The 16,989-nt window shown below is 37.7% G+C and overlaps 2 protein-coding genes across 2 annotated transcripts; both read left to right on the top strand.

Annotated features, from left to right (window-relative positions):
• Nucleotides 1-12,214: 12,214 nt before the first annotated feature.
• Nucleotides 12,215-12,946, top strand: LOC135151486 (uncharacterized). The gene is made up of 2 exons (XM_064089949.1): nucleotides 12,215-12,448; nucleotides 12,611-12,946. The coding sequence occupies exons 1-2, from the start codon at nucleotides 12,215-12,217 to the stop codon at nucleotides 12,944-12,946; spliced, it is 570 nt and encodes a 189-aa protein (XP_063946019.1).
• A 2,105-nt stretch (nucleotides 12,947-15,051) lies between these two features.
• Nucleotides 15,052-16,572, top strand: LOC135151485 (uncharacterized). Its single transcript, XM_064089948.1, has 3 exons — nucleotides 15,052-15,229; nucleotides 16,013-16,236; nucleotides 16,345-16,572. Exons 1-3 carry the CDS (start codon nucleotides 15,052-15,054, stop codon nucleotides 16,570-16,572), a joined length of 630 nt encoding a protein of 209 aa, XP_063946018.1.
• Nucleotides 16,573-16,989: the final 417 nt, after the last annotated feature.

Raw genomic sequence — 16,989 nt, 5'->3', positions numbered from 1 at the left:
ATCATAATCGTCAAATCAGAATCATGATAATTAGTGGTGCAATACATATCAGGATCAAAGGACAATTCTGAAGTAGGTTTAAGTATCCTCACAATGTGATTGAAGAATGTCTCGAGGTTGAAAGAAAGATCAAGTATATGGTGAAGCTAATCTGAGGTTTTGTAGAGAGAACAATGTAAGTGAGAATAGCTTGAGGGTTCAAATATGTTTAACTTGTAGGAATTTCAAGTATTAGGGTGTAGATGTGCGAACATTCTTCAAAAGAGTAATATAGGTATTTGGTAAGACATTGTATAACTTGGTGAAGTATTGTAGCATATAGGCTTGTACTGTTTGGTCAATTCAAGGGTGGAAGAATATCGGAGCAAATGATTTGTGTTGTCAAGTCTCAAAGAAATGGGTATAAGTTTAATCGAGATCAAAATCAAGGTTCAGCTTGTAATTCAGGTGTTGAAAGGATTGAATAAGGTTTATCAATAATCAGGATCAATAGCACAATATAGCCACAGATGCATTTCCAAGTTCATCCAGGATAACAACATCATATACAGAAGAGTGACTCAAGGAATTTACAGAAATATAAGTTGAGAATAGAGCACTTGCCTTATCCTGAAGATTTACTTCTCTTTATAGCTTTCACTAAACAGAATCACTCCAATACTACTTGCTTTCCCTTTCTAAGCCTGTCCTTCTCTGATAATCACAATATTCATCTATCAATACTCAATCTTATATCATTCTATTTGTTTCATAATCGAAACAAGCTTCTAGCTACCCTTCGTTTCGCTTAAATCCGATATACGGTTCAAAAGATACTATTAAAACAATCATACAGTGCTCACATAAGTATTTCACACATCAATCAAGTAACACATAGCACATAACACATAAGTTACTCAATAAAGTAACCTTTCAGAAAAGGTTTGGGGTTAAAATGATTTTTCTGGTATTTGTTATGAATTTTTAAACATTTTTCAGAATAAAAACGAGTAAAAGAATCAAGTTATAACTGAATAAGCAAGTTCGAGTACCCGAAATAAGGTTCGAAATTACTTGAAATTGATTAATGAACCTTCAATATATTTTTGAATAATTTTCTAAAGCTTGAAACTATTATTCTGGATTCTTAAAACAATTAAAGCAATTAAATCTAATTAATAAATCAATTAAAATCAATTAATAAATAATTAAAACAATTAATCAATTAATATTTAAATTAATTGACTAATTATAATAATTAATTACTAATTAAAGTTAATTAATAAATTAAATTAGATTTGTTTTTGAATAAAGAAATAATTAAAAACTATTTTTGAAAATAACTAAATGATTTTCGAAATTAAAAGAATTTAAAATAAATCAGTTTTTAAAAGTTTTAAAACTTCAGGGTTTAAACTACAAGATTTTGAAACTTCAGGGTTTAAACTGCAAGTTTTTGAAATTTAAAGGTTTGAGGTGTTAAAAATGAAACCACGGTGCAGCCACTTCATCATCTCCAAACGATGGGGTACCAAACTGTAGTTTGGCACCGCCATCGCTGCCGGACGCTGGAGAAGGTGTTCCCGGCCTCCGTTGGCTGCCAAACTCTCCAGAATCACTCTCCCTGACTCAACAAACGTGTAGGCATCAATAATTAACCCAGAGGTGGCCGGAATCGGCCGTAATCGTTCGAAGAAACTCGCCGTCGCCGGCGAGTTTTCTCTTCGTCGATTCGTCCGATTCAGGAACCTCAGATACAATTTAAACACATGTATACACTCCTGGAGACATAACAAGCATGATGGTATCCTCTAATTTCACTTCTACCTCCTGGATTAAAAAGCCCTAATTTTCAATTGAAGACATTCATCGTGCATAAACCCTAATTTCATGAATTCGAGAATTAAACTCAATTTTGAACATGTTATTGAACTCCAAATCATGCATATGATATACCAAAATGATCAGGAGAAGATTATCTACAACATGGAAGCATCAAATCACATAAAACACATCAAAATCAAAAAACCCTAATTTAACCCTAATTCATACGAAATTTCAAACTCAAATTACTCCCCAACGGTGAATCTATACCTGTTTCTGAGACTTGATATGGATTCTACGCGTCGATACCTTCGATTGGACTACTTGTATGCTTGATTCTGAGATCGATAACGCCTTCAAACCTTCGATTGAACTTCAAGAACGCGAAGAACGAACTACCAGTTTCTCTCGATTCTCGTGTATTGAAATGATAATTATGAAAAATGAAATAGTAATTATCCTATTTATAATTACGAATAACTGGCCCCCATTTGGATCATACCGGATATAAAATACACTTCTTAATCATTAAGTATTAATAAAACTGATCCATTCGGGACCGACTTTGAAGATAATTATTAAATACACACATTACGAGAAACTTATGGGGCTCCGAGCTTTGTCTGGCACGAAGTACGAGAAATATAATGCTTTAGTCAAAATAATTTGGGGGTTAAAAATATCCGGCGTACACGTTTATCGATACGGTAAAATAATAATAAAATATTCGTAAAATCGTTTCGAAATTCTTTCACGTAAATCCGTACACCAGATTAGAAAAGTTAAAACACGAAAGTTGTTCAGAATATCTCGAATAACAAACCGGCGAAACTTTCCCGGAAGCCCCCCGGGTTTAATTATCGAGTAAACGGGTTTAAAATCAATTTAATAATAATATTTTCTAATATACTTAATTAAATCTTTAAATCAAATATCAAATCATATAATAATCCATAATTTGCCAAGTGGGTGCCTAAATTCCCCATATTTTGATCTGATCATATAAAAATTATAATCTTACAAGTCATAACACACATAGGCAATCATTTAACAAGTCGCTTAACATATAATTCACAATTAATTCACATAATATTCACAAAATATTTACATACTGGTATAAATAAACACATGTCGAAATCCCGGATATTACAATAATTATCTTTATGAGCTTTCAAGAGGACATCATCACCCGAATATATTTTTCGGATACGGTTTCCTTTTATAGTCAATATCCCACTATGTATATAATGTCATTGCCCAATACATAAATTCGTAATTTAAAATAAATTACTTAATTTATGAGTCAAGGCATGTGCATTAAATACAAGTGTCAATCACTATATCCGGATTAAGAACTTAAGCATTAATAACATCATAGAATATTAGTTCTTTATTGTCAGAATTAAAGAAACAATTATTCTACTTATTTTGATCCCGCTCAATATACACAAAGTATATAAGTATTATTCAATAGTCAAGATAAACTATTTCCAAATAATACTTCAGCCGTTCCAGTGGTTTGTCTAACACCACCTCGACTGTGAACCTTTATTATATTATATAAGGAGTCTGACAATCTAATCTTCTGCTATCCCATTTGATACTAGATTGTCTACAATATATAATATACAGACAATGTGAAAACATGCATTGAAGATTCTCAAATAATTGTTATATACTTCAAACGAATATTTCAGTATAACCCTAACAATCTCCCACTTATACTCAAGATATTCTTTGAGTATATCAGTGTTGATTACAAGCAATCCACTACCAACTATATATAACTATGTGACAAAGTATCTGACTCCTATCGCTTCCACGTGCTCCTGAAAAGTCTTAGCTGGTAAGCTCTTCGTGAAAGGATCTGCCCGGTTATCCTTCGATGCTATATCAGCCACAATGATATCTCCTCGCTTAACGAACTGTCGTATAAGGTGATACTTACGCTCTATGTGTTTCGCTGCCTTATGGGCCCGTGGTTCCTTGGTATTTGCCACAGCACCAGTATTATCACAATAAATTGTGATTTGCTGTGGAAGATTAGGAACCACATCCAAATCCAGCAGGAAGTTTCGGAACCATATAGCCTCTTTGGCTGCCTCCGAGGCTGCCACATATTTGGCTTCCATGGTTGAGTCTGCGATGCATTTCTGCTTCACACTCCTCCATATTACGGCTACACCTCCCAAAGTAAAAACACATCCCGAGGTGGACTTTCTCTTATCCTTATCTGTCTAGAAATCCGAATCGATATATCCCAGAGGCAATAAATCAGAGGACTTGTAAACTAGCATATACTCCTTAGTCCTTCGCAGGTACTTGAGTATTGCTTTTACAGCACTCCAATGTTCTTGTCCTGGGTTTGACTGGTATCTGCTAACCATGCCCACGGCAAAGCAGATATCAGGCCTCGTACATAACATTGCATACATTAGGCTTCCACATGCCGAAGCATAAGGAACTGCCTTCATGTTCTCTATCTCCTTAGGTGTCGAAGGACACTGACTCTTTGATAGAGTAACTCCATGTCTGAAGGGTAAATTACCCTTCTTGGAGTCCTGCATGTTAAAACGAGCTAATACGTCATCTATGTAGGGCTCCTGAGATAAAGCCAACATCCTTTTCTTGCGATCCCTTATAAGTTTGATCCCAAGGATGTATGCTACTTTACCTAAGTCCTTCATTTTAAATTGTTTGAACAACCATGTCTTTATTGAAGACAACATCTTAACATTGTTTCCAATGAGTAAAATGTCATCAACATAAAGCACTAGAAAAACCACTGCATTTCCCTCACATCTCTTATACACGCATGCTTGGCTTGGACATTGATCAAATCCATACGACTTGACTGCCTGATCAAAGCGAATGTTCCAATACCCAGAAGCTTGTTTAAGTCCATAAATAGACCTCTTCAGCTTACATACAAGATGCTCTTGGCCTTCTTTAATGAATCGCTCTGTTTGCTGCATATAGATGGTTTCCTCAAGATTTTCATTAAGGAAAGCTGTCTTGACATCCATTTGCCAAATCTCACGAGATGAGCTGCTATAGATAAAAGAATACGGACTGACTTAAGCATGACTACTGGCGAAAAGGTTTCCTCATAATCGATACCTTCTTTCTGAGTATACCCTTTCGCAACAAGTCTTTCTTTCCAAGCTTTCACCTTTTTGTCTGATCCCCTCTTTTTCTTGTAGACCCACTTACATCCAATAGGTTTTACACCTTTGGGTGGTTCCACGAGCTCCCAGACCTGATTAGAATACATTGATTCCATCTCAGAATCCATTGCCTTTTGCTAAATACTTGCATCTTTGTCTTGTATTGCCTCTTCGTATGTCCGGGGATCATCATCATGTTCACCAGAGACCAAGTCCGAAGACTCTCCCAAAGACATGAATCTGTCTGGCTGTCGAACAACCCTCCCACTACGACGAGGAACTGATGCGGTATTAGTGACCGGTTGCACAGTCTGCTGTGGTTGTTATACTTGTACTACAGGTTCATTATTCGTCTCTCCCACTAATTCCTCTAAAACGATACTACTCATGGGTTTGTGATTCATTATATAGTCTTCCTCTAAGAATCTTGCATTGGTGCTAACAGTGACATCCCGATTCTTAGGACTATAAAATAAATAACCCTTTGTTCCTATGGGGTAGCCTAGAAACAGCTTTACTTCTGTACGAGATTCTAGCTTAGTCGCGTTCTTGTTCAGCACATGTGCTGGACAACCCCATATCCGAATATGTCTTAGACTCGGTTTGTCCCTGGTCCACAATTCTAAAGGGGTTTTAGGAACCGACTTAGAAGGTACTAAGTTCAGAAGATAAGCTGCTGTCTCTAAGGCATGTCCCCAAAACGACTTGGGTAAATCCGAATAACTCATCATCGATCTAACACTCTCTAAAAGAGTCCGGTTCCTTCTCTATGCTACACCGTTCTGCTAGGGTGTGCCTGGTGCAGTCAACTGGGATTCTATACCATTCTCTGATAAATATTCCCTGAATTCCCCAAGCAAGTATTCGCCACCATGATCTGATCGTAGTGACTTGATACTTTTATTATGTCGCTTCTCCGTTTTAGCTTTGTACTCTTTGAACTTATCAAAGCACTCAGACTTACGGCGCAACAAATAAACGTACCCATATCTAGAATAATCGTCAATGAAAGTGACGAAATACTCATAACCACCTCTTGCTTGGATATTCATAGGTCCACATAAATCAGAGTGAACCAGTCCTAACACTTCTTTGGATCTATTCCCCTTTGCCTTGAAAGGCCTATTGGTCATTTTACCTTCCAAGCAGGATTCACAAACTGGAAATGGCTCCACTGCCAATTAGCCTAAAGGCCTGTCTACTACCAGTCTTGGAATCCTCCTCAAGTTAATATGACCTAATCTCAAGTGCCAAAGATATGTTTGGTTCAAACTAGAAGGTTCCTTTCTTTTATTAGAGGTAGAAGATGTGTTGTTCAATACCCTATGTTGTAGTTGTAGTGCGGGTTGACTAGGATTAGTTATATACAAATTGTCTTGCAATGTACCAGAACATATAATCCGTTTATTCATCATAATAAAAACATTACGATCCAAACAAATATTATAACCATCCATAGAAAGTTTAGAAACCGAAATCAAATTCCTTCTAAAAGAAGGTACATAAAGACAATTGTTCAAAACCAAAATCTTATCAGAACCAAAAGATAAATGAATAACTCCTACTGCAACTACTGCTACTTTCGTAGCATCTCCCATGAACACGTAGATCTCACCATCTCTAAGCATTCTGGATTGCTGGAACCCCTGCATAGAGTTACAAACATGATCAGTGCCTCCAGTATCTACACACCAAGTACTCGTAGATATAGCCGCTATAAATGTTTCTGTAACAAGAGAAAGAGACATACCAGTATTGTTTGTCTTCTTAGGAAAAGGACAATCTTTTTTCTAGTGACCCGACTGCTTGCACCGGTAGCACTTCCCCTTAGGCTTTTTCACACCACCTTGAACTCCCACTGCCTTCACAGCTTGCTGTGTCTGAGCCTTTTTCTTCTTCTTATTGCCTTTCGGCTTAGAGGAAGAACCTTCCACATTCACTTGAACACTCTGGCGAAATACTCCTTCAACTGCCTGAAGTTCTGTCAACAGTTCCGCAAGACTATACTGCCTCTTGTTCATGTTGTAATTCAAGCAGAACTGCTCAAAACTCCTGGGCAAGCTCATAAGGACAGTGTCAATCTGGGTTTCCCCATCAAGCTCAGCACCAAAGATCTCTATCTCATTCAGATGTGACATCATCTTGAGAACATGATCCCTTACAGGTGTACCTTCAGCCATCTGAGTGTTCATTAAAGCCTTCATGGTGACATGCCTAGAAGCCCTATTCTGATCTCCAAAAAGTTCCTTGAGATTAAAGAGCATATCCGAAGCAGTGGCCATAGCCTGATGCTGATGCCGAAAAACACCCGACATTGCTGCCAGAATGTAACATCGCGACATCTCATCAGCCTTTGTTCACCACTTATAATACTCCTTATCCTCATCAGGAGCATCAGTAGCAGGCTGCTCAGGCTTGGGTTCATAAGTGCAAAATTTGTACTCCTCAGCAGTCAACACAATGTCCAAATTACGTTTCCATTCAATATAGTTAGGTCCGGTAAGTTTGTTATCCTTAAGTATGATGAACAGTGGATTAAAGCCCATTTTATCCTGAGAATCATGCATGAAAAAATCACATTACACATAAAGAAGGGTGCATTAAAAATTAAGACCTATTGGTTCCTCTAACAATTATTAAAATTAAATGCACTAACGTTTAAACACCATAAGTTTCTGGTACGTCACGATGGGTAACATGTATACCACCTAAATTTGTTTAAACGTTACTTCGGTCCTATTACTAAACAATAAGCCACGTTGGGGTGGTCTATATTATTTTTCATAGCTAAGTGTATACCATCATCAAATCTTAAATTACCCGAAATCTATGGAACTTGGTACGCCACGATGGGCGGCATGTATACCTTCCAATATTTCTTGAATAGAATACTTCAATTCAATATTCGTGTCTGGTTAATACCCATAAGCCTTAGAAATCGCCCCAAATCAGAGTTAAAGAAAATTCGTATCTATTCGTATTAATTTAAGAAGTTTGTTCCAGTAATATCTATAACATTCTAGACACCATAAATTACATGCCACGATGGGTGACGTATACATAATTTATATTCGTCTTTATGTTAAATTACATACAAACAATGATGGAGACCATGGGATTTAATATCATATTAACTCCCTCTCCCACTTAGAATTTACTTTGAGGATTTTAATCTAGATGCATCGCCCTATGTTATTTCTTCGAAGTCCACATGCATACTATCAGGGTCATAGCAACACAAAGAACACATAACATGGCAGCATACTATCATAATAAAAGCATTAATGAAAAAAATCCCTATGTCCATGTCATTCTAGCATGCGAAGGGTTAGTATCACATGGCATAACAACAAAGACAAGAAACACATAATAACAATAATCAAGGATTATGTAAATCATAATTGAACACATCCACTATTATGGCTCCAGAAAAATCAGCTTCGAATTCATCCTTCGAAAGATTCCAGAAAACTTCGAGAGCCCGTTTGGAGGCCTAAACGGCCTTAAAATGCCTCGAAAAATTCCGAAAAACACCTTCGAAATCAACCCAACTGGGCTTGCCCGAGTTGTTCTGCTGTCTCGTTTTCCCGTTTCCGAAAAGTGCTCGTTCACCCAAATCGGACATCGTATGCAAAAGTTACGGCCAAAACAGTGCAGCACCCCCGAAACCCTAATCGCAGCAGCGGAAGATCTCTGTTTCTTGCAGCCCCGTTGATCAAACAATTACATACAAATTGTACAGACGAACCAGCCTATTCTATTACATCAGATCATAATCTAAAACAATTACAAATTGAATTACAAGATCAAAACTATCACGATCAACCCTCGTGATTTACAACAGCCACGATAAACCACGTGGAATCCAAACATAACAGAATATTTAAAACACGGCCATAATAGTGGATAACAACCTGCATCACAGAATCACTATATACATGCATACTTAATCATGACATGGACTACATATCATAAATCGCAGAACCGCAACCTCGCTCTGATGCCATTGTAGGAACAATCGGACCTTGGCCCTGTGTTTTATGATACTAATTAAAAGTTCGAATAGAATATTAACCTTAATCGCTACGGCGCAAGCGATTCAAATCCACGTCTTCTATTGTATTACTTGATTCTCCTTGGATGAAGTGTGGCCTTCGATCTCCCATCGTGTGCCTCTCCTTAAAGCTCCGAAAACCCAAAACCCTAGCTGTCTCCTTGAGAAAAACGTCTGCCTCTCTCAAACTCTAGGATGAATTCGTTTTGGTGTGTCTTTCAGCTTTAGGAGAACGAGAATATATATAGGCTACAGTAGGGATCATGGACCATTAGGTCAGGCCTTCCAATGACGTTCCGGGCCAGACCCAATGTCATTAAATATTAATTCAATCAACTAAAGAATTAATATTTGCACTACCTTTCCTAATTCCGTAAATTAATTATTTAATTCGGCTCCCATATTAATTGCTTATAAATTCCCCATGTTTAAGATATCACATTTCCATTAATTAAATTAATTTCTGACAATTAATTTAATCAATATCTTTTATCCTTGATCATCCACTCAACCTTATAATTATGCAAGAACAAATCTGCCTGCAGGACTAAAGCATAATTATCTTTATGAGCTTTCAAGAGGACATCATCACCCGAATATATTTTTCGGACACAGTTTCCTTTTATAGTCAATATCCCACTTTGTATATAATGTCATTGCCCAATACATAAATTTGTAATTTAAAATAAATTACATAATTTATGAGTCAAGGCATGTGCATTAAATACAAGTGTCAATCACTATATCCGGATTAAGAACTTAAGCATTAATAACATCATAGAATCTTAGTTCTTTATTGTCAGAATTAAAGAAACAATTATTCTACTTATTTTGTTCCCGCTCAATATACACAAAGTATATAAGTATTATTCAATAGTCAAGATAAACTATTTCCAAATAATACTTCAGCCGTTCCAGTGGTTTGTCTAACACCACCTCGATTGTGAACCTTTATTATATTATATAAGGAGTCTGACAATCTAATATTCTGCTATCCCATTTGATACTAGATTGTCTACAATATATAGTATACAGACAATGTGAAAACATGCATTGAAGATTCTCAAATAATTGTTATATACTTCAAACGAATATTTCAGTACAACCCTAACACTTACACCAGCATGAGGATCACCAATAATAAGATCAAAGGGATGATCTCTGCTCAAAATCCTTTCCCTTGGAAGATGTGTCCTTGATGATTCAACAGTATTATCATTAAACTGAAGTGTATGACTATTTGATCCACCAGCTCTCCCTGAGTTGCTGCCAGGTTGACTTGTTGATCCACCACTCACTTCAGTGGAATCTCCAGCATTATTGCCATTTCCCCCACCATTTCCTGGATCATTATCAACATTGTTGTCATTACCTGTTGCAGCCTCAAGTGGCACATCATCATCTGAATCAGAATCTGGATAGTTGTCAAAATTCAGAGATTCAGATGGATTAGCAGATTGTAAACTTGGGAGTTTAGTGTCATCAAATGTTACATTGACACTAACTTTCACTGACAGATTCTCAATTACAAAAACTCTATAAGAAACATTAGTATAACCAACAAAAATTACTTCAGATGCCTTTGGTTCAAAGTTGGTCAAGTTCTCTTCTCCATCTTTGAGAACATAGCACTTAGCTTCAAAGACATGAAGATGTTTGACATATGGTTTCTTGTTGTTATACAGCTGAAATGGAGTTTTTATATGATCCTTATTGATCAAAGTTCGATTCGGGGTATAACAGGCAGTAGTCACAGCTTCAGCCCAAAACTACAGTGGAAGCTTTACTTCTTCTGTTGAGGAGTCCTTGGTGCTGAATACTGCCTTCTAATTCCCTTTTCAGAGTAAAAGTTGATTACAGTGGAATTCTATGCCATTATCTGACCTTATAGCTAAAAATGGAACACCCTTATCCAATTCAACTTGCTTTATATGATCAATCACTATCATCGGACTTTCATCCTTAGAAGCCAGGAAGTAAACCCAAGTAAATTTCGAGAAGTCATCCACAATGACCAAGGCATATATTCCTCCATCAATTGATGCAACATTCACAAGGCCAAACAAATCCATATGCAGTAAATGAAGTGGATCTGTGATAGTCTAGTCCCGGATTCCCGACTACTGTACCATTCCCGCTTTACGAGTAGATGGTGAGGCTTACTGACCGACTCGAGGGCCAGAACATGATTCTTCAGCACCGGATTGACCAGTTGTACCGCGAGGACTTTGATTATGAGGGCAACCGTCCCCGTTTGATTTCTAGGGTCGAGGAGATCATTCGTATGGCCGGAGACCGTTTGGCAGCTATTCCACCCTACCGCGAGCGTGAGAGCCGTATCACTTTGAACGCCATTACTGACGAGCTCCTCCGCGTGATTAGCAGTCACCATGAGCCCGTTGCCACTCCGCCAGCTTCGCCAGCATCATCATCATCCACCTAGACTATCCCTTAGTCTATTTATTTCTGTTATCATGTCATCCGTACTTTGACTTTCCATTTCGTACTTTGTACCCCGGATTGTGTCGGGAAGACTTATTCGTATTTTATTTCATGTTGGTACTTTGACTTGCACTTTATTCCGAATTAATGTTTAACATTCGCACTTTGACTATTTATCACGCATTGTTATCATATTGCCATTTTATATGCCATGCTTAGATAGATTTTTCCATGTTGAACCTTTAGAACTTGATCATGCTTAAACTTTTTCAATATACCATGAATATGACCGAATAATTATACCTTTGTGATGTGATACCTTAGACTCTAATAATACATACACATACCATCATGCCATAATAATAATCATAGACCTTTACATTGTGAATAACCCTTGGATAATTCCTTTGTATCTAATATTTACCCTTTGATATAACTTGTATGCATATATTGAACTGTGAATAAGCTTTTCTTGTCTAAATTCAGAATCATGCCTCCTCGAAGAACCCGCAACACCAACAATGAGAATGCCGAAGAACCACCACCAAACTTGGCTCAACTTATGCAACTTCTTCACCAACAATCTGTTACCCTTGCTCAACAACAACAACTTCTTCAACAACAACTCCAGCAACAACAACAAGCACCTCCACCAACACCTACTACCTTCAAAACCTTTCAAGCTGTGAAACCACCCGAGTTCCGAGGAACTCAAGACCCTGTTGAAGCTCAATCCCGGCTTAAGGAGATGGAGAAGGCTTTCACACTAGCTCTTATAACCGATGAGAAGAAAGTTGAGTATGCCTCTTATTTTCTGAAAGGTGAAGCAAACTATTGGTGGGAGTCAGCCCGTGCTTTGGAAGAAGGTGAGTTTATTGCTTGGGATAGATTCAAGAAGATTTTCTTGGACAAGTATTTTCCAAGGTATATGCAAACTCAGATGGAGTTGAAGTTCTTTGAGTTGAAGCAAGAAGGAATGACTGTTGGAGAATATGAGAAGAAATTTACAGAATTGGCAAGGTTCGTGGGAGATTATGTTGACACGGACGAGAAAAGAGCAAAAATATTTTAACAAGGATTGAATCCTTGGGTACGAAGCAGAGTGGTTGCTTTTGAATTGGACACATATGCTGCAGTGGTCTAGAAGGCAATGGTGATTGAAGGAGAAAGTGATCAGAATCAGAAGGAGAAGGACAACAAGAAGAGGAAGTTTGTGAATAAAGGTGAAGGTTCGGCTCAAAGGAGCCAAAGTGGGAAGAATTTCAATAAATTTGGATTTCAGAATCAAGGAGGTCCCCGAGGTTTTAAGAAGAGTGATAATAGGAACCCAAAGAGGATTCAAGGACCGAGTAGTCAAAAGAGTCAACAAGCAACTTCAGAATGCAAGTTCTGCAATAAGAAACACACGGGAAATTGTAATAAGGCGGATATCGTCTATTTCAAATGCAACTCGAAGGGTCATTATGCGAACGACTGTTAGAGCCCGAAGCCTTCTGTTACATGTTTCAAGTGTGGGAAGACCAGTCACATGTCAAGAGATTGTAAAGCTTCTGGAACCAGCAAGTTGATGCAGTTGGAAGCTATCCCTTATAATCAAGGAATGACATCTTCTATTCCGATTCAACAACTACCTTCCACTCAAGTTTTTGAGTCTGCAACTCCTGTTTTCCATCCCTCTTATCCGGCTCAAGCAAGGAGATTCAACATGAATATCAAGGATGCTGTTCAAAGTTCTGAGGTTGTGGCAGGTACGCTTTCTATCAACAACATCCACGCTAAAGTGCTATTTGATTCCGGAGCTACTAGATCTTTCATATCTGAATCTTTTGTTGGCAAGTTGAATTGTGAAATTGAACCGTTAGTTGAACCCTTATCTATCATTGTTGCTAATTAAGAACAAGTATCTGTTAGAAGTATTTGCCCCCAGTGTACTGTAGAGATTTCTGGCTTTAGTTTCCCTGCTTCCCTTATACCTTTTCGATTAAGAGAATTTGATGTTATATTAGGTATGGATTGGTTGGCAGAAAATGGTGCTCAAATAGCCTGTAAGAAGAAGTAGATAATCCTTAAGTCTCCTCAAGGCAAGAAAGTAGAGTTTAAAGGGCAGAAACAAGTTAAGACATTCCTTACGATGATTCAAGCTAGGAAGTTGTTAAGACAAGGTTGTGAAGGTTATTTTGCTCATGTAATTGATAGATCTAAAGAGACGCCGAGTATAGAAAGTATTCCGATAGTCAATGAGTTTCTTGATGTTTATCCTGACGATCTTCCTGGATTGCCTCCTGACCGTCAAATTGAGTTTTCTATCGACTTAGCACCCGGCACGGAACCAGTTTCGAAGCAACCGTATCGAATGGCACCGGTAGAAATGAAGGAATTAGCCAAGCAATTACAAGAGTTGTTAGATAAAGGAGTTATAAGGCCGAGTGTATCCCCGTGGGGAGCTTCAGTTTTTTTTGTGAAGAAAAAGGACGGAAGCATGTGATTGTGCATCGACTATAGAGAATTGAACAAGTTGACAATCAAGAATAGGTATCCTTTGCCTCGTATCGACAACTTATTTGATCAACTCAAAGGAGCAACTTACTTCTCGAAGATTGACTTGCGTTCAGGATATCATCAATTGAAGATTAAGCTGGAAGACATCCCGAAGACCGCTTTCAGAACTCGGTATGGACATTATGAGTTTCTAGTTATGGCATTCAGATTGACAAACGCGCCAGCCGCCTTCATGGATTTGATGAACCGTGTATTTAAGAAGTATTTAGACAAGTTCGTCATTGTATTCATCGACGATATTCTAATATACTCGAAGTCCAAAGAAGAACATGTTGAACAATGAGGATAGCTTTGGAAACTCTAAGGAAGGAGAAGTTGTATGCAAAGTTCTCTAAATGTGAATTCTGGCTACGAGAAGTTCAATTCTTAGGGCATATCGTTGGAAGTGAATGAATTCGAGTGGATCCAGCAAAGATAGAAGCTGTGATAAATTAGGAAAGGCCGAAGACCCCAATTGAAGTTAGAAGTTTCATGGGATTGGCCGGATATTATCGAAGGTTTATGAAAGATTTTTCGAAGATTGCAGTGCCGTTGACAAGATTGACCCGAAAGAATGAAAAGTTTGAATGGACCGACAAATGTGAGAAAAGTTTTCAAGAATTGAAGCAAAAGTTAGTCACCGCTCCAGTTCTAGCTTTTCCAGATGATCGAGGAGATTTTGTTATCTACAGCGATGCGTCACATAAAGGATTAGGTTGTGTCTTAATGCAACACGGGCAAGTGATAGCCTACGTGTCAAGACAGCTTAAGCCGCACGAACAAAGATATCCGACTCATGACTTGGAATTGGTAGCAATTGTGTTTGCTTTGAAGCTTTGGAGACACTATCTTTATGGCGAGAAGTGTGAGATATACACGGACCACAAAAGTTTAAAGTACATTTTCACGCAAAAAGAGTTGAACATGAGGCAGTGAAGATGGTTGGAATTGATTAAAGACTACGACTGCACGATTAGTTATCATCCCGGAAAGGCGAACGTGGTAGCAGATGCGTTAAGTCGCAAAGAAAGGTTGAATATGTTGACTATGGCTCAAGAACTATCACAAGAATTTGAGAAGATGGGAATTGAGATTCGAGCTCCCAGTGAACCTACAAAAATGATCTATACAATGACTTTTCAGCCCGAGTTGATGGAAAAGATAAAGAAGTGCCAAGAAGAAGTGATGAATGAGAAGATGAATGAGTTGGCCGGAGAAGAGATTTGTACTAAAAAAGACAACCAAGGAATCTTGAGGTTTTCATTAAGGATTTGGATACCAAATGTGGAAGAATTGAAAAATCAGATCTTGAAGGATGCTCACAATTCAAAATTATCTATTCACCCTAGAAGCACGAAGATGTACCAAGATTTGAAGCAAAACTTTTAGAGGCCAGACATGAAGAAGGAAATTGCTCAATGGATCAGTAAATGCTACACTTGTCAAAGAGTAAAAGCTGAACATCAGAAGCCGAGTGGATTGATAAAGCATTTACAGATACCGGAATGGAAGTGGGAGCACATTGCAATGGACTTCATAGTTGGATTGCCAAGGACAAAATCTAATCATGATGCTATTTGGGTAATAATTGATCGATTGACCAAGTCGGCTCATTTTCTGCCAATCAATGAGAGATTTTCAATGGACAAGCTGATTCACAGGTATTTGAAGGAGATTGTCACTCGTCATGGAGTTCTAGTATCTATTGTGTCAGATAGAGACCCTCGTTTTAACTCTAGATTCTGGAAGCAATTTCAAGAACATTTGGGAACCCGACTCAAGATGAGTACTGCTTATCATCCATAAACGGACGGACAAAGAGAGCGTACAATTCAAAAAATCGAAGACATGTTAAGGTCTTGTGCTTTGGACTTCAAAGGAAATTGGGACGAGCATTTGCCTTTGGTTGAGTTTTCGTATAATAACAGTTATCATGCCATCATTGGAATGCCCCCGTACGAAGCTCTTTATGGAAGGAAGTGTGGATCCCCGATATATTGGGATGAAGTTGGAGAAAGGAAAGTAATTGCTCCAGAATTGATCCAGCAAACAAAGGAAGCAGTAGATGTGATTCGAAACAGATTTATTGCAGCTCAAGACAGGCAACGAAAGTATGCTGACCCGCATAGAAAAGATGTTGAGTATGAAATCGGGGAAGCTGTTCTGTTGAAAGTGTCATCTTGGAAAGGAATAGCAAGATTCGGAAAGAAAGGGAAACTGAATCCAAGATTTGTAGGCCCTTTTGAGATTTTAGGCAGAATTGGGAAAGTGGCGTACGAACTAGCCTTACCGCCTCAAATGCAGCACGTTCACAATGTTTTCCACGTCTCATTGCTTAAGAATTTCAACCCCGACACCAAGTGCATCATAGAGAATGAACCAGTTGACATAGAGTCCGATTTGTCTTATATCGAGCAACTGGTTAGCATTCTGGATAGAAAGGATAAGTTGTTAAGAAATAAGACAGTTCCTTTAGTTAAAGTTTTGTGGAGGAATCCCAAGGTTGAAGAATCAATGTGGGAATTAGAAAGTGATATGTTTGATAAGTATCCTCATTTATTTGCTTAGATTATGGGGTCAGAATCCTTTTAAGGGGAGAAGGATGTAATGCCTGTAATATTCGACTTATATATATATATATTACAGTATTCCATTTTGGTGATATATAAATTTTTGTGTCTTAATTGCTAAATTATGTGAATTCGACTTACTTTTCGTTATGTGACTCCCGGATATAGCTAGAATGCACTTGTTTAATTTTTGACGACTAAATCTCACTACGCGATTAATGATATTACTAGTTGCGACGGTTTTGACTTGATAATAAATGTGATCGTTGTCGCTACCTGATTTATTAATAATAGAGGTTTAAATGATTTAGTGATATTTGATAACTTGCGAGTAGCCGATAGATTTTAACTTGTAAAATAGCGATTTGATATATATTTTTCTCGTGATTTTACGTGTAATTATATACTTGATATT

The sequence above is a fragment of the Daucus carota genome, chromosome 3 (genome assembly GCF_001625215.2).
Source record: "Daucus carota subsp. sativus chromosome 3, DH1 v3.0, whole genome shotgun sequence".
Taxonomy (NCBI): domain Eukaryota; kingdom Viridiplantae; phylum Streptophyta; class Magnoliopsida; order Apiales; family Apiaceae; genus Daucus; species Daucus carota.
The sequence above is the reverse complement of the archived record's forward strand: the minus strand, read 5'-3'. Positions and strand labels throughout refer to the sequence as shown.